The sequence below is a fragment of the Tyto alba genome, unplaced genomic scaffold, assembly GCF_018691265.1.
Source record: "Tyto alba isolate M040663 unplaced genomic scaffold, T.alba_DEE_v4.0 Super-Scaffold_18, whole genome shotgun sequence".
Taxonomy (NCBI): Eukaryota; Metazoa; Chordata; class Aves; order Strigiformes; family Tytonidae; genus Tyto; species Tyto alba.
In genome coordinates this window covers 18607725-18628091 of record NW_024881280.1, presented here as the reverse complement: position 1 = coordinate 18628091, position 20367 = coordinate 18607725, and the positions used below count along the sequence as shown (strand labels likewise).

The 20367-nt window shown below is 35.2% G+C and overlaps 1 protein-coding gene across 4 annotated transcripts in view; it reads left to right on the top strand.

The window, feature by feature from the left end:
- PRKD1 (protein kinase D1) overlaps nucleotides 1-20367 on the top strand; it is a 142881-nt gene that overhangs the window by 52426 nt on the left and 70088 nt on the right. For 3 of the 4 annotated variants that reach the window (XM_042791189.1, XM_042791188.1, XM_033010339.2), the window contains exon 2: nucleotides 17951-18089. In XM_042791189.1, coding sequence (XP_042647123.1) covers nucleotides 17951-18089 — 139 coding nt within the window. Of the gene's footprint in view, nucleotides 1-14198; nucleotides 14266-17950; nucleotides 18090-20367 lie in introns of those variants that run through there. The other variant, XM_033010336.2, reaches the window with a different exon arrangement.

The following is a 20367-nucleotide window of genomic DNA, read 5'->3' as shown; positions in this document are numbered from 1 at the left end:
TATATAATTGATTCTTTCCACTTTTTTTTTAGCTTTCTTACTACATTGTAGGTTTTAGTGTGGTACAGGTTACAAATGGTCAGCACAGCAATAAGAAATGAATGTGAACCAAGAGAATCTAGTTCCTAAAACTAAATTTTAACTTAGTACGCATAAGAACAATTACCAGATGCTTTTAAAAATCACATTCTTGGTCATTTTACCCTGTTGAAAATTCCAAAAAGTCAGATTGGTCTGTCAGTACATCATTCCAAATGCTTATTTACCTTGTTGGAGCATAGCAGTTAATGGTCAATGTGTGCTTCTAATGGTACATTGCATAAAGTGAATCAAAGGTGACATAGCCCACGAAGCATTCTTTGGTGATTGCTTTAGGGTTCTGAAATGTCATTTGTTATTACTGGAGCCGTATGTGTTAGCAGTTCAAGATGGCACACTGGATCACTGTGCTCAGATCAGTGCTTATTGAAATGTTTATAGCTTTGTTCTCACACAGTTGTGCACTCACCTGTTTTAGAGGCAAGAAATAATTGAGGTGAAATTACCTGCTGATAATACATAATTAGTTGAGTAAAAGTATTTATTGCTGTGAGGGGGAAAAAGAGAAGCTATTCAAGAAGCACTAATACTATGCCTAAAGTACTTTCAGAGACATTGCAAGGGAAAAACCAATTTTTCTCTTTACAGTTACAGAGGACCACATAGAATTAAAGGGTTGTGTTCGTCATAATCTTAATGACATATCCATCCATTATTTCATGGCTTGGTGATGCATAGTAAAACCACTGCCACTTGTAGAGAGTCAAAACAGTTGAACATACAGTGGGAAAATACTTAGATTTATATTTCTAAATGATCGTTAAATGTTCTTATGATCATAGTGACCCCTTCAGTGCTTGAGGAGTGGGTAAAAATGTTGGGAGCTGGGTGGTGAGAAGGGTGTTAGGTGGGATGTGGGTAGTGAGCATGCAGCAGTAGATGCGTGTGTATGGAGCACTTTGAATGTTCAGTTTTGGGCATGGGAAATGCTGGGTAAGTATCACAAATAAAGGATGTGTAGAGCAGAAGCACTCAGCTGTGGCTGGGCCGGTTTGGTTTGGACTCTGGCGTAATGTCTGAATCCTGCATTGGCCAGGATTCTGTTCCTCATGGCGAGTGCTGAGAATTCATGGCTTGCTGCCACACTCAAGAAAAATACATGTAGTCAGAGCTAAATGGATTAAACACCACTATTTTTCAATGAAGAAGTGGAATTACTCCTTTTAGTTACTTGTCACGTTACTTACCAATTTCTTTTGTTGTGTAAGAAAAGATGATGGGTGAGGGGGTAAGATGATTTGAAAGTTCAACCAACAAAACTCAGAAGTTTTTTTTTTTGTTTTGCTAGGAAGGATGACTGTCTTATCTATGAGCAGAAAATTCAAACAGTTTAACTGAGTTACTGGATTTTAAAATGTTTATGAATGAGGCTGGCTGTGTTCTTTCATCAGAAGTTAGTCTCCTAACATTTTTACTCCACCCTTCTAGGGTCATGCAGATTATGTGACATATAGGTTTCTGCACCCTTTGGCTATGAACCTTACTGCCCATCTTCCAGTGTCTGATCCATTGCAAAAGACTGAGAAGGCCCATGAAAAGTTAATTCTGTATATTCCTCTGTAATATTTGAGATCTTGTTCACTCAGCTGCTGGTAATACAATCGCCTGCTCCCTGCAGACTTCTAGTTGCTAGGAACTTTGTGTATTAAGTGTCTGGCTCTTCACCCCCAGCTGGCTGGGTGCCAAATGGCTGAGCCTTCAAGTAAATGAGATTATTTTACAATGACTCGTTTGTTATTAGAACTTAGAAGGGTTTCTTTACGTGTTAGATGAAGGTCTGAAAAGTTTTCTTAGTTTAATGTGACAGCTGCTTTTCCCCTGGCAGTAACAGAATTTTGACTTTGCTTGTAGTGCTCTTCAAAATATTGTGGTTTGTGCCAAAGACTTCAGTTTCTCTAAAAGGCAGGAAGCCATCATTTCCTTGCTGTAAGCAATATATTTTTAATATGGTATTCTGCATGAAATTACTCTGTGAACCAGTAGCTTTAAGAATTTGATTTACCTTTTTGTTCTCAGTGTTTCTTTTCTGCAGCATTTAGAAGTTAACAGTTCAGACCTTAAGTAAGAAATAAAAAAAAAAATCATAATCTTATGTCTTTATGGCCTTGTTTAAACCATTGTTAAGAGGACTCTAAAGCCTCCCATTTTTTCTTAAAATTCCATCATCAATTGTTGAAAACAGTTCTACAGCTGAAAACTGTAGCACTGCACAGTGAATAAATAGTATGTTAAAAAAGATATTTTTAAAAATTGAGTGATGCTGTTTTTGCAAGAAGGCAAGAGCCACTACTTGAAATTAAATATTCAGAGAAATGATTAAGTCAATATGTATTCACAAAGGTATTTACAATTTTTTTTTTAGCACCAGGAGAGCTTCAATCCCATCAAAAACAATAGGGGACCTATTTAAAGGCGAGTATCAGAGGGTCAGAGCCATGAGAAAAGTTCCAGTCACTTGTTGACCCTGACACCAATATTGTCGAATATCAATCCTATTTATTGTATAAGAAGAAATGAGATTTAGTGAGTGTGAAATTCTGTACTGGAAAAATCAAACACTTAAATATTGCAAGATGAGAGTGGATAGTGGAAGATGGGCAAAGCCGTGCAGGAGTTTAGGGTTGACAGTGTGTTAATTTCATCTGTTAGAGATATAATTTCTCAGATGCACACCCCAGACATATTAAACTCTAAGGCAACTTTTGTCTTGATGTTTAAAAATATTCTTGAGGCAGATAGGTCTGACTGAAATTAAACTGTCAAATAATCTGTCAGTACTAGTTGGATGGGGGTGGACATGTATTCACCCACACTGAGTTACAAAAACTTCCCTTGTGAAATATGGCAGCTATGTAATGTTGCAGAGGAGCTCTACACAACAGTTCAGGATAAGAAATGGGGAAGAATTTATCCAGTTGAATTTACAGTGGGAATTTCAGATAATCAGAAAGGAAAGTCACAGGAATGTGTTGTAGAGAAAGGAACATTAAACTGTAGGAATGTGCCTTATTTAGTTTATTTTTCTTAGTCTGAGCGGAGAGTAATTTTTTTTTTTTTTTTTAGTATCTTCCAGAAGAGCTGTAGATACAGGGATAGAAAGACCCAGAAGGCTTTCCTCCTGTTTCAAGTCAGGATCAGCTGTATCTGCACCCTTCTTCTCTGCTTAACTTGTTATGAGAACTTCCAGTGATGGAGGTGCCACAGCTTCCACAAAAAGTAATTGCCAGTTTTTAAACTATCATTAATTCTTAATATTTAACTTAAATCCCCTTTGTATAAACTCTTCAATGCCTAACTAACGGAACTAAAGACTGTAAAAGTTTCCCTTAATCTGTCTTCTGTACCCTATTTATTGCTTAGCTCTTTGTCTTTCCTTTTGTATCATTTTACAGAACTCTTTTTTTGATGCTGTTCTTGGACTGTCTCTGTGCACCCAGAACTAGACAGAGTGTTACAATAGAGGTCTTGGCAATGCCAAAATGAGTGCCATGATAATGTCAGATACCTGATGTATTAAATACCCATTTTGTCATCCTGAGACTAAAAAAAACCCCAAAACCCAAAAAAGATGCTCTGAGAAGAGTCCCAAGCTAGCTTTCTCTGTTTAGCCTAACTGTGAATGTTTTGCCGAGTATGACATAATGGTAATTTGTTATGATGGTTTTTGTATAAGAAAGGCCATAGGAGTTGTCTGAATTTATTCATTTTCAAATGGTGTCTCTTTTAGAAACAAAAATCCAGTAATGTGGAAATAGCACTACCATATTTGTTTTTCAGTAGGCACTTGTTTTAGCTTTTTAAAATAAGCAAAAAAAAAAAAAAAATTGGACCAGCAAAATAATTGTTGTGTAGTCTAATTTTACATAGCCTCAGCTGTCAGAAATTGGAACTTGTTGTTTCTTTGTCTGCAAAGCAGATGAATCAATGGATAATCAGATTTCACTTTCTGGTACTGATGCTTATCGAAAATGATCAAATCACATTCTGACCTTCCTTTAGAAATTAAACAGTTTAATCCCCTGCTGCCACGTACAGGAGAGCATTTTTTTCAGTTTCTGAATTATTCTATTATTCTTCCTAAATCCTTTCTCCAGTGTCCTAGTTTTTTGAATTTTAAATGCTAGGTATGAGTAGACTTCCAGTTGCAGTTGCATCAGTGCCAAAAGCAGAGGTAATAAATCCATATGCTTTTTTAATATTCCCCGGTTTATTGCAAAAGCAATTCACTTAAAAGTGCATGTTCAGTCTAATTTCCCACTACACTAGCTAAATTTCATCATTGCTTTTTAAAATAGAGTCTCTGTTACATCAGAGCAGCTTGTGTTCCATGTTTCCAGGGGCCTGACACAATATTTTGTAAAGTCTGGCTTTGTGTCACTCTTAAGTATGCTTGTATAGTCTCCTTATTACATTACCAAGTTATATAGTTTTTCCATAAGCCAGGGTGTTAGTTAAATAATAGTGCTGACTTCCATGTTTTCATTTGTTGAACTGTGTTTCTTTTGTTCCATTATTTTAAGAAGTCTACAGTTGTGCAGGTAGCTTCATTTCCCTTTTTAAAGAGCCACACATTAGTTTTCCTCCTCTCAATTGCTCCAGAACCCAACCATTGACTTTACAGCTCTTTCAGTTTTGCTTTAAAGTTTTTTGGACTTGCCAGTACAAGTATGCAGCTTCAGTGAGTACTCTTCAACATCCATATCAACTGGTTTTAGAATATAAAATGTTTCATTATTAATACATAATACTGCCTTTTCTCAAAATGTGGAGGGGGAAAAAAAAAGGAAAGTGACTGATAAATATTTATAGATGGTAGAATTGTTATAGTTCTTTTTGTTCTTAAAGTATTAGCAAGACTTTTACTGCTCCTTAAGTTTGCTGACAGTGATACTTCCTCATATATTCTGGCTTTCCTTTGTGGTTTTCTACAACTCTCAAGTTTCTATTTATATCTGTTGCTGTCAGCTTTCTGTTTAGACCACTATATTTCAGTGTGTATGTGACATAGACTTTAAAGCTCCTTTTGCAACCTGGCAATTTCTGTGTTTAGTGCATTTATTCATGTTTATTCTTGTACTTGTCTTTAAATGATTTTCCTAGTTCTGTGAAAGTGATCCTAGGTTCACAGACAACTTAAACATAATGTTTAATCCTTATGCCTGAGTATGATGAGAGGTTTTCCTACAGTGCATACATGTTCTTAAAGGACATACTGGATGCACATGGAAACACAGCAGCTACAGGCACTTTTGTTAAGAAGCAGCATTGCTGACAAGATATTTGGGGAGGGGAATCTTAGTTTAGGCCTTTGCTCTCAAGAGAATTTTTTTATTTTTCATCTCTTCACTCTCCAGTTTCTGTTGAGTGCCCATTAGAGAGACAGAAACTTTGTTGTAACCTGTTTGTGATCACTTACATCTTTCAGTGGTTCCTGCTTCTTTAGTGATCTTGTCCTAGCCTGTTGATTAGGACTGTGTTCGAAAAGTTGGACAGTCCAACTTTGAAACTTTCAGGTAGGAAGGCCTAGAAACCCAAATGGCCTCTTCATGAGTGACTCACCATCTAGAAGTCTTTATGTATCTCTAGTAGTATTGTATAAAAGCTTCCATTTTTTTGTTGTGTTAAAAGAATAAAATCATGCTGTTTTCCTATCCTCAAACAGGTGTTTGGCAAGGAACATTCTTCTGGGTGTTACGGACAATGAATCCCAAACCTCCTGTGACATGCTTTATTCAGATCTGCAAAGAGATGCTAAAATTGCATAAAACAATTGTTTACTGACATTTCTGTCCTAATGTTCTTAACTGGCTGTTCTGGACAGTTTCCTCTTAGTGTTTTGGCTTTTCTAAACCACATTTTGAGTGGGGAATTAAGGTGTATAACATAATTTGAGTTCTTATTTATGAGTTAGTCATCTGACTCCCTGTACAGACCTGATTCTAGGTATGTGTGCTCATGCTGAACTGGCGTCCAACGTAAGCACCCTCGGCCATTTCTCCCACTATAATCCCCTCCTGATTATATTCCTTATTGGATTAGGGAGCCCAGTAATCCTGTTATTTGGTGTTGTCTCTTTATCCTTTATTAATAAGGATCCTAGTTATTAGTAAATGGAAGTAAAATAGACGACTGACCAAGGGGCAAACCAGTTATTAGTACTAAAAGTTGAACCAACATGCTTCTTAAAAAAACATTCACATTTCTACCAAATTCAGTAGAAGAGAGACCTTAACAAGTATTTTTCAAATGGATCTTACTGTATTTCCTGGAATATAGAATTAATGTTGTGAGCGGATGAAAGAGTAATTTATTTTCAAAATCTCTATTAACACTTTGCTCAAAATGCAAGGGAGTTCTGCTTCTTCAGGTGGAAACCATGTATGTAGGAATGCTTTAATTAAAACAGTAGTTTTGATCAGAGCTGTTTTGTTTTCTGTTTCTTTGCAATAAAGAAGTTTTAGATTTATCTTTAGGCAATTACCTAAACTGACATCTGTCTTGAAGGAAATTAAGTGTATTTTGGAAGCAGAGGTATAAATAAGGGAGAATGCTCTCTAGATCTCTTACCTTTATTAGATCTGTCTAGATCTCTTGTCTCATACACAGAAGCTTTGAGTGCATGTAAGTATTTTGTGTTGTGCAATCTGTAAAAAGATCAAAGATACCTGTTCTATGTCTGTGTAGTCTATCGAGTTATGTACGTGACTGAGCCTCCTGAATTGATGTAATGCTTGCGCAGAGACAGCTAAAACACATCTAGTGGTAGAGTCTCACAGAAATGGAGGGTTTGGGTATTGTTTGGTTGGTTCTTTTTTAAATAATGTGTAGAATTGGCTCTTGAATAGGTTTCTTTTCATCTTTCTTATATTGGAATTTGTTTTGGCATAGAATTAGTAAGGCTGCAGTTTCAGAAACAGTGAATGCCTGTGTACAAGAGACTCTTCAGTCACTGTCTTAAATCTTATTTTGATTAAAGGAACTAGAAAAAAAATACTTGATTTTTAGTGATTCATCATCCTTTTTTTTTCCACCTATTCCCTGAAGGGCATCAAAGTTTCTGCTCCAGTTCTCAACCTCCTTGGTGAGAACTGCATTCTGTTCATGCAACATCTACATAAATTAGTGCCTGTCAGGAATCTGATGCTGCTGTTGTCACGTTCTTCTCCTAAACGTTTTGCAGGAAGCTCCATAATTCTGTACTGGGGTGGACAGTGTTGGGCTGCACAGAGAACGTATGCAGGAACTGTGGGAGACTTCCTGCTGAGGTCCTTGGATTGCCTTAGAGAAATGTGGCATTAATGAATCGGTGTTAGTACAACAGTGCTCCCAAGCTTTCAGTATGAAATAACCAAGAAGACACAAACTGTTAGTGCTCTCCCTTGGTTCTTCAGCTAGTGAAAATTTTCAGGGAAATTATGCAGATGTGGTATATGTGATGATACTTTAGGCTCCAACAGGACATGAAGACCTGTTTCTCTTGTGTCTCGTATGTTTATTACTTTTCTAGATATTTCTATTGAATTAACCTCTTAATCTACACAATAGAGAAGTCATCTACATAAATGTGTTTTGATTTGCATGGCACATGAACTTTTAGAATTTTTATGCAACAGAATTATTTGAGTGTTTTCTCAGTGTCTCAGTTTCTAGGCTTCTTTACATCTGCTTCGCTCTGCGTCATCTTCATTGCATTGGATACTGTAATAGAATATTGACAAAACTGAGTAAGTAGCAGTTAAAAAAGCTAATTCTTGGAGAAGATAAATTATATTTAAGAGTCAGAGGTTATTTTAAATTAAGGTAGTCTTTACATGGTGTTAGTGAAAATCAATTTCCAAGACACATTCAACATATATTTTTGGTAACCCATTACATGCAGTAACTCAGAATGAAGTACTTCCACAGGAGTCTCAATAAAAAAAAAAAAAATCTTTATAATGGAAAAGGAGGAAGTTATATTAGTGTCTTGTGGTAGCAGAAATAGTTATATGCTAAAATTATCTTTGTTGGAGATAGAAGAGTTATTATTAAAGATTTTTCATGTTTGATTGCATTGAGCTGTGGTGGGTTGACCTCAGCCAGCAGTCATGTGCCAGACTCAGTTCAGGAGCAATGAGAGAAAACTTCCCTCACCCCCAAGTCTTCAGATTTAAAAAAAAATCACTAAAGCAGCATTACGAAGAATCAAGATCTACGGTCACCATGGTTTTACTGAAATTCTCAAGTGCAACCACACAAGTAAAATTAACAACCTTTTTGAGTTGTGTTTCTGATGTATAAAGTTTGCTTTCTGTTTGCTGTTGAATAAAAGACTCTAGATTTGAAATAATGCTGTGTAGTATTGTTCAGATGCTTTTATTTGTTTCTGTACCTGTATCTCTTGTCTTGAACTGGGAATTTTTAAAGTCTGCATACAAATAGCTTGAGTAATGTGGTGTATACTCAATGTGTTTGGTGATGAGTAATTTGAGTGACAGAACACTGGCTGATGTGCAGAGGCAGGAGGTGTAAGTAGCAAGAGAACATGCTTGTTTAAAGATACTCTGCAAAGGAAGCAACTCCTGCCCTGAATGACCACAGGGTACAACCTGTACTGAAAGAGGCTGACAAAAAGATTGCTCAGAGGTTAGGCACTCTCCAAAATAGCCATGTTCCTATGTTTCACCATGGCCGTGTTTCATCTGTTTCACTGATACTTCCATAAGGGAGCTCAGCTGTATTTTTCCTCTATGGTCATTATTGTTGCATAGATGGCAGCTGCAGAAAAAGTTGTAGTTTGGTACCAGTCCAGGTCAGGGTGTGTGGGCAAAGTACTCTGTTCCTCATTTGAGAGAGGTGAAGGAATCTGATTGTTGCAGCAAATTATGGCAGCAAGCAGAATTAGTGAAATATTTGTTATCTAAAATATTGTTTATATCATGAACAATAAGAACTTTGCTCCTTTCTGACAGCCCACTTGGAAAAGGCTCATTAACTTCTATGTTGCAGGTATCACCTTGTGCTTTGTAGAACATGTAATTAATCAAGGATTGCAGTAAAAAAGAATAAAAACCACTGTAAGTAGGGAATGACGCCACCCATGTTAAAGTGTTAGTGTTAGGAATATTCCAAGTCGTGATGGTTCTCTGGAATCGTATCTACGAATATATCTTTAAATAAACCAAAATGAGAATACAGGCTTGAGCACTGGCCCCAAATCCTGTTAGATTTTAGTTGTTCAACTCTGTACTTCCTGATGACAGTTTGAATTGTACCAAATCACAATATTTCAGATGATGTCCAGATGTGGTTTGCATCCTAACATGTGAAAGGGACTGTTTAAAATAGGCAGTGGGAATGTCATGTCCCTGCTTCGGGGGGAAGGAGGTCAGCTATACTGCAGTGAGGCATTTCCCTGCCACTTAGCCTTGGGTCTGGAGAATGGCTCCTGGCTGGTTTAGTGGGTATAATCTTAGAAACTTCTCTGTTTCACTTAGTGATTAGATCAGAAGCAAACTTTCTAATACTTTTCTGGGAATGCAAAGGCAAAAAGGAAGCAAGGACCTATACTGCTGTTCCCATTCACTGCTTTAACCCTTGTAAACCTTCCTTCTATCCCCAGGCTCACAAGACGTCAAGGTCTTTCCTATACCTCTCTTCTAAGTGTATTTTCCTTGCTCTGGTCATCTGTTTTCCTAACATTTCAAGATTCGATTGGTTGCTTCTTTACCTTTCCAGTGCAAGATCTTTGTTCATCAGTCATTTGTCGTCTTTTCTGTACCTGTAACAAATGGGCTTAACCTAAGCCTGTCTTGGGTAGTACTGCAATGTAGGCAGTATCAAGATGGTCAGTACTACCCTTGATATTTTCTGATGCTTTTCTTTCTTATACAACTGAAAGCCGATTGCCTGAGGAAAATAAAAAAGAAAGAAGGAAAGAAAATAAATTAAGTGGGTGTTATTGCCTATCCTTGCTGTTTGACTGCCTGGCAAGTGCAACTGTAATTACTGGAAATGTCTACAGAGTTGCCATTTCTGAGATTGTAAACACAGTGTGAAACATCCTGGAATGAGGTGGAGACACCACTGCTGCTGGAGTAGGCACCAGCTCCTGTTCTTACTCACATCTATATAGACATAGTGTGAACTTCTGTTTAAACTCCAGAGTTTGTGTTAGTTTGTAGTAACTGTAGCGGTGTATGTGAAGAAAGTCTCTGAATACTAACCGATGTTTTTTTACAACAAAGCTGTGAAGTCTTGTGATATTTTCTTTATGCATAAAGCAAAGACTAATATTTTCATGATAGCTTTGTGCTTTGTAAATAGAGCCTTTTAAAAATATCTTGAGTTTTGCAAGTGAGTTAATAGTGACTGCCACAGTTCAGTGAGAATTTAGGTTTAGGCAGTCCTCTTGGCCAAAAATCCTCTGCTATTCAGTATCATGAATTTGCTGTGTTATAGCTTCTGTAGAGAAAGGAAATCCTGATTTCTAAAAATAAAATGCATTGTTATTTTAAGAACGCAAAAGAAGAATGTTTCAATTTGATTAAAATGATTGTTTCAAAAATTTTGTACGTATTATTTTAAAACAGTTGTAGCAGTGTATGACTAATTATTTATTTGTTTTTACACAAGTTAGCTCAAGAGCCTTGTTTAGGTTTGGTCAACCTAACTTGTGCTTTAGTGAGTTAGGTTAGGTCAACAAACATTCAGTGTGACTCAACTTCTCCACATGCTGTGAAGATGTTGTTTAGCCCACAGTCCTTATGTGTGCTGGTTCATCTTTGTGCTGTGAAAGACTTCCAGCTTTTATCAAGGTTCTTGTTGCTGTTACGGTAATCATTAAGGACTTCTCTAAGAGGAAGGCTTGCAAGAACCTAACAAGTTTAGAAGGAACAAATAGCTACTTTTTAGAAGGCAAAAATAGTTCTCAGTAAAGGAGATACAATTCAATTTAATGTTAAGAAAAAGGTCAATGAGGACTGAGAAAATGAAAAAGACAACGCTATTTCCAAGAATAAAGCAACAGAAACTATCCCTTACAGGAAATGTGCAAAACTGTTATAACATACAAAAAGACAGAAGCAAGAAGAGGACTTTTTTTTTTTTTTTTTCTTTTGCATCTTTAGCACTGAGAATCTTTCTATGTGTTCTGTTACAAAAACATTACAATTTTAGTATGTTGAAAGAAGTATTTTTGCAAAATGATCACAGCAACACACTTTCTTGACAACTGGACTACCTTAGTAATTACACTGAAACCAGCATTGGCGTTTAGAGTGCTTGTTTTCCAGCTCTTCCAGATAAAGTTCTTTATGTGGAAGAAATTTATTTCTTACCAGTTTTTCATTTGAGATATCTACTGTGCTAATCTTCCAAATACATAATTATTAAACCAGTCTGGTGAGAGAGTTGTCTCACCTTAGACAGTCTCACCTTTCCTTTTTTGTTAGTTTCTATTAGAAATTGTGCTTTACTACAGCAAAGAAGGAGGCTGAATATGTTCTCCATTCAGATAACTATATATTATTAATTATTGAAAGCTTCCTATTTCATATTGGAAATATGTTAACATTTAGCTATATCAGGTCTTTAGAAGTTATGTTTCTTTAATAATAAAACCATTTGATTGTCACGGTAATTGGATAGAGTTTTAAATATCACTATCTTTTTTTCAACAGTTTTGTCTTTGATCCTTGTATTGAGAACAGTCATTAATAAGACAGCACAGTTATGGACATACATAGTTCAACTTGTGTCTGCATGCAGATGGATGTATATCATAGAAATTATTGACTGATACAATGAATAATGGGTTAAATGAATTACTGAATACTTATAATTAGAGGTTCTAGTTACTGAAATTTAATACAAGTCTGCAACTTTTTGTAGTATCACTTCGAGTCTTTTAAAATGAAAACCCAGAATTTGCATGATCATTTGGCTTCTATACAGTTATTGGTGAAATATTTTAGTGGATTTTCTTGAGATTTTTTACAGTTGCCAAGGGTAAAAACACTTCAGTGATTGCTTCTGCTTTGGTATCTGCTGAGGAAAGGTTAGTGCCGAGCCTCCTTTTGCCCTGTGTTTTATAGATAATTTGCTGCCACAGAACCCACAAGATGGGCAATAACAAATTATTACTTGAGATCCTAATCAGCAGGTTTTTTTAATCTAAAAAGTTGATGATTTTTTAATTATTTTTTTTTAAGTCTTATGGGTAGATGATAGTTACATGGTATTTTCAGGAAATGAAAGAAGCACACGACTTCAGTGTGCTTACAGGTGACTTCAGATGTTAGTAGTGTTTCCTGTTTTTACCATAAAAGCTGCTACAATATCATATAAGACATGTTTTATATGAATGTTTAGACAGCAGTTTTTTAAGGTTCAACATCTGGAATAAAAGTTTGTTATACTTTTCCCAAATAATATACTTTTATTGTGGTACCTTTACAGTACCTGTAAGGAGAAACTATTGGCATAATACGAGACAAACATTGCTGAAAAGGCAAAAGTGGGAACACTGAAAACACATTTAGGTCTTTGAAATTTTGACAAGTAAACCTTAGGGTAATCATACCTCTTGAGAGGTATGTATATACATTTTATTTCTTGATGTAATTGATTAAAGTAGTACCGAAGGATTATTCACAGTCTGTTAATGATTGCTGCACCTACATTCAGTAAATATTAATAATTTAAAAGCTAATAAACTAACATTTAAAGCTAATAAACTAACATTTCAATCACTATTATCCAACAATAAATGGATTGTATTCAGAACTGTAATACATTTCTAATTACTACAAACAGTAATGAACACTATCTTGTTAATAGAATACTTAATTTTCCATTATAAAATGGAAAAGTAAAATAAATAACTTGCAGCTTGATCCAGAAACATCATCTTGCTAAACTTCAGTCCCCCTCTGCCATCCATGAAAGCTGTTTTTTAAATGGTGATGATCTCTAAATTACGACTTTTCCCCATCAAGCTGTTTGAAATCAGTTTGACTCTACTGTGACACAGTTATTTGTCTAGATGAATGCTATTTTACACAAATGACTGAAGCCTTTTATCCTGCAAATTTAGTTGTGTGTGCTTCATAGTCACACTGATAGTAGTAGTCAAATTGTAAGTCAATTCAGTGCAGCTTTACAGGACACAGAATCCAGATCTTCCTTGAAGTTCTAAGCCTGGTAAACAGTAAGTTTATTTACTGCCAGAATTTTGTTTCTTCATGACAGCAATTAATTTTTTTTAAATGTCATTGTCAGTATGATGAAAAACAGTGTAGTGTATTTCCTTTCTTGCAGAAGAACATGTATATAGATTAGATAATAGTTTGCTTCAAGATTACAGACTGCTTACCAGTAGTATAGAATGAGGGAACAATACATGCTCCCACTATAAGTCTGTTGCACTGTTATAAACATAATAGTGGCATCTACATAACAAGGCTGGACAACACTAACTACTCTTATAGCAAAGCTAATACCTGCACATCTTTCTTGGGATAGTTTATATTTTAATTAACAAAAAAAAAAAAAAAAAGATTTTTTTGTATGAGTTACCTTTGATTTAATAAATTAATGAACAAAACCTGTGGATGTATAATACAGAGTTTCCTGTGTATGATAATGACAGTTTTATTGAGAACAGTCATGCCGAGATTAGCATTGATTTTTGGCCTAATATCACTGTGGATAGGTCCATGCAGGATTTAACATTGCTTGTGGACAGAGACTTGTATTTAATAAACCTAAAAATTTTTAATACACATTTAGCCATACTTTTAGTCAAAACTGCCCCCATTTGCATTAGATAGTAATTTTTTCAGCATTATGATTGTTAGGTCATATGAGGTTATCTACTTTATCCTTCTATCCCAGCATAGAAAGATCATCAGTGAGATTTCTGATGTTTGTTTTATTTGTTCGGTTAAAAACACCTTTAGTAACAGAGATTCCATTTCTTAGGCAAACAATAAGAATTTTTAAAAAATTCTTACACTTGCAAAGCTTTCCTTGTCTTTAGTCTAATTCCCTGTATTGTATTCCTTCCTGTGTTTTAGATTTGTTAATCCTTAATGTTTGATGCAGAGAAGAGACAGATTATTCCCTTACTATCAGCGCCAATCTTTTATGTATTTGAAGACCGTAATATGCCTGGATCTCAGACAGGTACTGCATGTGTCTAGGCTAAAGAACCTTCCTTTTATGGAGGATATCTCTAATATGCTGTGTCTTCCTAATGGTTTTATACATATCTCACAAATTGACCTTGAGTAGCAAAGTAACAAGTACAGATTTGGAAAATAGAAATAGGCTCTTAAAGGGATTCACATCGCACATTTGATACTCTCTTCCATAATAATTGCATTCTTCCTTATTTGTATTTTCTTTTGATTTTTTTCTTCCTAAGTAATTTTAATAAAAAATACTCTCATCTTTTCCAGAACTTCAGTGTCTGTGGTGAACCAAATTTTCAATTTATCTTCAGGTGCGCTGAATCTTATCTTTAGACCGAATGCGTTTTATAGTTTTAAGTGTCTTAGAAGCATGCTGTCCAGTGTTTCTCCTCTTTACACTGGAAAGTATCTAACAAATAACAACATTAAGACTGGGGATAGACTTAGATTATTACAGAAATTTTGCAAAATTACAAATCTGGAACCTAGAATTATTTGTAAGGTGATATAAATCATGGTAGTGAGCCAATCTTTCTCTGATAAAAAAAGAGGGGGAGAGAGGGTACAGACTTGAAATACACAACTAAACTGTGGCAGTTTAACAAGTTATTATGCTGTAAAGGTCATTTATCCTGTTTCAGTTGTAAAATAATGCACTTTAAATTAAACCATGCCGAAAGCAGTTTAAGATGATGCATTTTATTTTACACTTGAAGTAGGCAAACTGTGTACATGGACAGTTGTGACGTCTTAATGACTACTGGTGACTTGTTAAGCATCCAGAAATAGATCCTGTTTCTGAACCCCATGTAAACAATTTTCCACTCTCCTGTTTCTGGCAGAAATACTGCATTTCCTCATTATTGCAATTACAATGAACGTTTTATTCCTGGTAATTCCACTTTAAGCAGCTATTATACTGAAACAAGAGCTTTTATTAGCATTGGGAATTTAGATCCAATACCATCATTTTTAGGTAGCTTAGTTAACTTTTAGGTAGCTTGACATATATTAATTCCCTATTTTGTCTTGTATTTGGCAAAAATAAATGCTATTTATTGAGTTGTAGTACCAAGCAATGTGGCTGCTTTTTGTTTACTTTTGTTTGTGCATATCAATATTATTGTTGGCAGGAACAAGCTTAGCTGAGGGAATATTTTTGTCACTGTTGCAACAGTTGGTCCTTAATGTTTTATTTGGAGAATCAAACCATCAAAATGGCTTTCTTGGCATGAGAGTAGTTTATCTGGGGAAAACTAACTTGAACCCAGATGATAATTCCTGTGTATAATTTACTAAAAAAAGTTGTGACTGAATTTATTTTTCTCTGCAGAATATAATAAACGATACCTCAAAATACACGTTTATACATACGTATAGAATACCTGTAATATAGCAAACGCTTTTACAGGTAGAACTAATTTGAAAAGAGCAAATGGAATGGGAGTGTAAATCAAGAACAAATAAATCATAATGAGTTTAGATGCAAATGCCTGTAGTATCTCTGAAATCCAGTGAAATGAGAAAACTCAGTGTTTGCAAAGGATTAGCAGTGCCCATTTTGAAAGAGATTTTTAACTATTCACTGCCTCTGTAAAAGACAATTCTCATTCCTATGATCTGCCGTCAGGCTTGAGTACTGTAGCAAGGTAGGAATCTGTTTAATTAAAATTATAATCCCACTGTGACTACTTTCTTATGCGCGTTCTAAATTTAAGACGTTTAGGAGAAGAGAGAATTTGCCTGCTGGCAGCTCAAGTGCTGAAATGAGGGGGCAGAGCTTGTCCAGCCATGGAGCGCCATGACACCAGCACAAGGGTGGCTCCAGCAGCCTTTTTGGTTCAGCTCAACACTGCTAGGTCACATGTTGAACGGCTCTGTGAGACGCTTGGGTGTCTCTTAGTGCCTGTAACAGCTGCTTTTCTATTACCTAGGCTACTCTAGCACCTGTATGGATAAAGAGAGTAATTGCAGTTCATATTACATGTCTTCTTGAAAGCTTTGATTCATTCCCACTTACGCTTAATATAAAGCAAATTTCTTTAAATATGAGAGTAATTATTTCACATCTAAGCCATAAATTTAGTTTGTTCTTGAACTAGAAAAATGGTTTTGGCACTAGGTTGAATAATTTATTATTTTAATGAAATATGGAAACAATGATACCTTGAAAATTAAGGTCCTTCAGCATTATTTGACTTATTCTTACAGTTTTAATCCTTAATATTTATTGCATTTTAAGTATGTGATACTTGAAATATTTAATCTTCACATTTATGACTGACTGAAAATGTCATCTAGGTTATGTTGTCTTTATGCAAGACTAAGAGTATTCAATTGAAGTTTTTTTGGGGGATTTTTGTACTGTTTCTCAGACATTCTTCCCTTAGGTGAAAATTACCATTTTTACTATATTTAGGAGCTGATTTCAATTATACTGAAAGTTCAAGTCTTTTCTGCCCCTTCTCCTTTAGTTAAGATGATAGAGGATATTACTTTAGCATTAAAATATAGCTATAGAGTAACAGCAAGACCCAAAGACATACAGATTCACATCATTGCATAATGAAAATTGCTTTTCTTTTTCCAAAACTCTGCTGTTTACCTTCTTGGTAAACTTTAAAATCATTTAAAGTTCATATAGTTTCTTCATATTACATTTCTAATTGAATGAATAATAATACCTGTGTAAAGTCAAGAATGATTCCTGGCTTCCCATGAAAGGCACTTTTCTAAGGAGAGTATGAAGCAAGTAGTAGGTACCTGCCTAGTGGAATCATCCAAATATGGCAGCATTTAATTACTTCACTGGTTATTTCATGACAAAATGTGACTTTTGACTGGCTAACAAGTCCCTTAAAAGTGTGGCCTATATGAAAATTCTATTTTAAATAAAAATTCAGTATCCATCTTGACTAATTTTATTCCACCTGGTGTTCCTTCTGTAAATTTTGAATATAGTAATGCATCTTTTACAGGACTAAGTTATTCAGTGTTCATTGTTTTACAGAGGAATATGAAAATAGGAAATACCATTTTTGCTCTTCTTAACAAGAATAAAACCATGCATAATGTTTTTAGAAGGCAACAGACCAAACTTTTAGAGAGCAAATTTTTGGTCCACATAGAGATGGTAATCAGTAAGAAATATTTTGAAAATGTGAATTGGACATGACATAGTCATTTTCAGCTTTATGAACATGGCAAAATATACTTTGCTCTTACTGTGACTATTCATTCAACTGAGATTGTGAATATGGGTGGTTAACTGTTTACTATGAAGGTTTTACAAGCATGTATCACTTATGTATGTAATTGTAATTCCTCGTTAGAGTACATGTGTTGATGTTGGTGCCAACCTTCTCAAAGTTTGGCAGTAGATTGCCAACTCTTTCACTTCAGAATTACTGGGTGATAAAGGTGCTGAAGAAAATGGCCTTGAAATAGCATCTCATATCGTATAGATAAGGGATCTATCTAGGGTTTTTAATGTGGTGCACATGAACAGAAATTCTGCATCTTTAAGCACATACACTGTAACTCTGTGAGAATCTATCCTGTTTGGTACTAGTCTAAGGAATGGTCTAGTCTGCCCTTAAAATTTAATTATAAATTATTTGTATTTTACGGTTACATATTTTACAGTGTAGTAAGTTTTCATGGGTTTGTGTTTGCAGTTTCCTGAATGTGGTTTCTACGGAATGTATGACAAAATTCTGCTCTTCCGCCATGACCCTACCTCTGAAAACATTCTCCAGTTGGTGAAATCAGCTGCAGACATCCAAGAAGGAGACCTAGTTGAAGTTGTCTTGTCAGGTAACTAAAAAACAATGAAAATTGCTGTCATGCCTTTGCAAGCGAAAATATCCATAGTACTTTTGTCACACTTAGGATTCAAGAAAAGCAGAAATTTTGTTTGTATGGACTTTCCCCTATGCTGGGTCAAAATCTTTCTCAGATGTATGTAGGCATACTATGCCTATTAATTATTTTTTTTCCCTATTACACTGTATACTTTTTAACAACCTTATTTTGTCCATATTACTAGTTAAGAAACTAGTTAATTTAAATTAGCAATTTTACATATGTATGTTCTACATTTTTAGAGGAAAAAAATCATCCTGTGTGTCACCACACCTCTTTTCAAAGAAGGACAGTAAAACCAGAATGTAACAAGTAACAAAATACAATGCAAAACAAAATACAATAGATATTTTAACATTTACTTAATTAACAGAGTAGCTTGAAAATGAGAATTGCTCTTTACATATCTGGCATGAAGTATCAACAGTTTAATATTTAATTGGCTAGAGTGTACATTTTTCTATTAGTTAATGCAGTCAGTTCATGATTACCTGTGGAAGAATTGTCAAGGCCATTCTTGCTAACAGTGACCTGGCTCCTTTTAAAATAAGGATTTTTAGCTTTTTTTACCTTATATGAAGTGCCATGAAAATGTCCATTGGAAGTAGAGTAACTGCTTTTTCAAAGCCCTACATAGCAGTTCCTGACAGGAATGCTCTGACTGCTGACATATTTTTAAAATTAGGAAAGGAAAGGAAGAGGAAAATTGAAATTTTAGGTGGGAAAGTAAATAAAATTATAGAAATGTATATTATTTATGCATTGCTATCCGAGAAGAGTGCTGGATGCTTCTGGTACAGGAATGTTGACAGTGTCACAGGTATAAATGGATGGTATGGAAGGTGAAAAGGCAGTACAAAGCAAAATAACTGTTTAGAACCTAAGAAACACAAAAGTCAGAGGAGACAGTTTGGTAATGTAAGTCCATGCAAAGACAGAGAATTAAAGTTATAGTCTGAAGGTGACTAGCAGGTGAAGGGATGTAAGAAGAGATGTAGTACGAGTGAATCATGAGGTGAAAGGCCAAATTTTGGAGGCACTGAAATGACAAATAGATTTAAGGAGCATGTTTTGACAGAATAGCGGCCATAAAGAATGGATGACTCTATGTAGGAAATAAGCACAAATTTTGTTACTGAAATGTAGAGGAAGTCTGGGGATGGCCTTAGGTGTCAATAGGACTTGTCAGAAGCTAAGATGTAACAAGGGATGAGGTACGTGACTAGGAATGGTGCAAAGTTTGCAAGGGTATGCAGTAGAGTGAATGCTGGAACTGTAAAGGTGTAGAGATGGTATTTGATAAATAAAACTTAGAACTATGTCTGAAGGGCTTTATTTTTGCAGTTGGAACGTGTCTGGAAAGATGCTTAAAAATAGGGAGACATGTATGCCTCATAAAAGTAGAAGTGTAGTATTAATAAAGAGAAAGCCAAAGTCCTAGTGGGTGTTGGAAAGAGTGGAGGTAAGAGTTAGGTCATGTAATGTAGGCCAACAGAGCTTTTAAATATAGTTTTCTTGTATTGGACCATGTTCCATATTCTTTGATTAGAATAGGAAGAACTACAAAGAGGAATGACTTGCATTATTCCTTAAAGTCATCATTTATCTCTTCCATATCAGAAAACAAATTCTTCCCTTTGAAAAGATACTGGTTATCCTTATTTCATTTTCCCACAGAAAACTATCACTCCAGATCAGTAAATCAGATGCAGTGGGGAAAAAAAAGTATCAGTAAGGAATTTAGTGCTTTATTTGATGTATTGCTTATATGCTTTTGAAATGGAGACCACATATCTTTCAATTTGCCAAAATTAGGCAAGTAAATGTTTAAATCTTCAAGAGCAGCACTTTATGCAGTACTTGCAAGTGATAAAAAAGAACTATACTGTTTAAGAGCATTAGGGGATTTATGGTTTTATTTTTTAGGTGAAGCATCTCTCCACAAAAGTGGTCAAGTCTAAGCAAGCTCAATATTTAGAGGAAGGCTGTTAAACCAGCACTGTGTGAAAGTGTGGGTGGTACCTAAAATTTCCCAGGGTCCATATATTTTTCCTCTCACTCTCCATCTTAGAGTATACATTGCTGGATGAAGGCTTGGAATTTTAAATATTGCAAAGTACTGTTGTACTGTGTTCTAGTAACCAAATTTTAGCTAAAGGTAAATCACCAAAGTGCACTATTGTACACTTCCTAATAATTCTGTTATACAGTTGTTGACAATATTGATCAG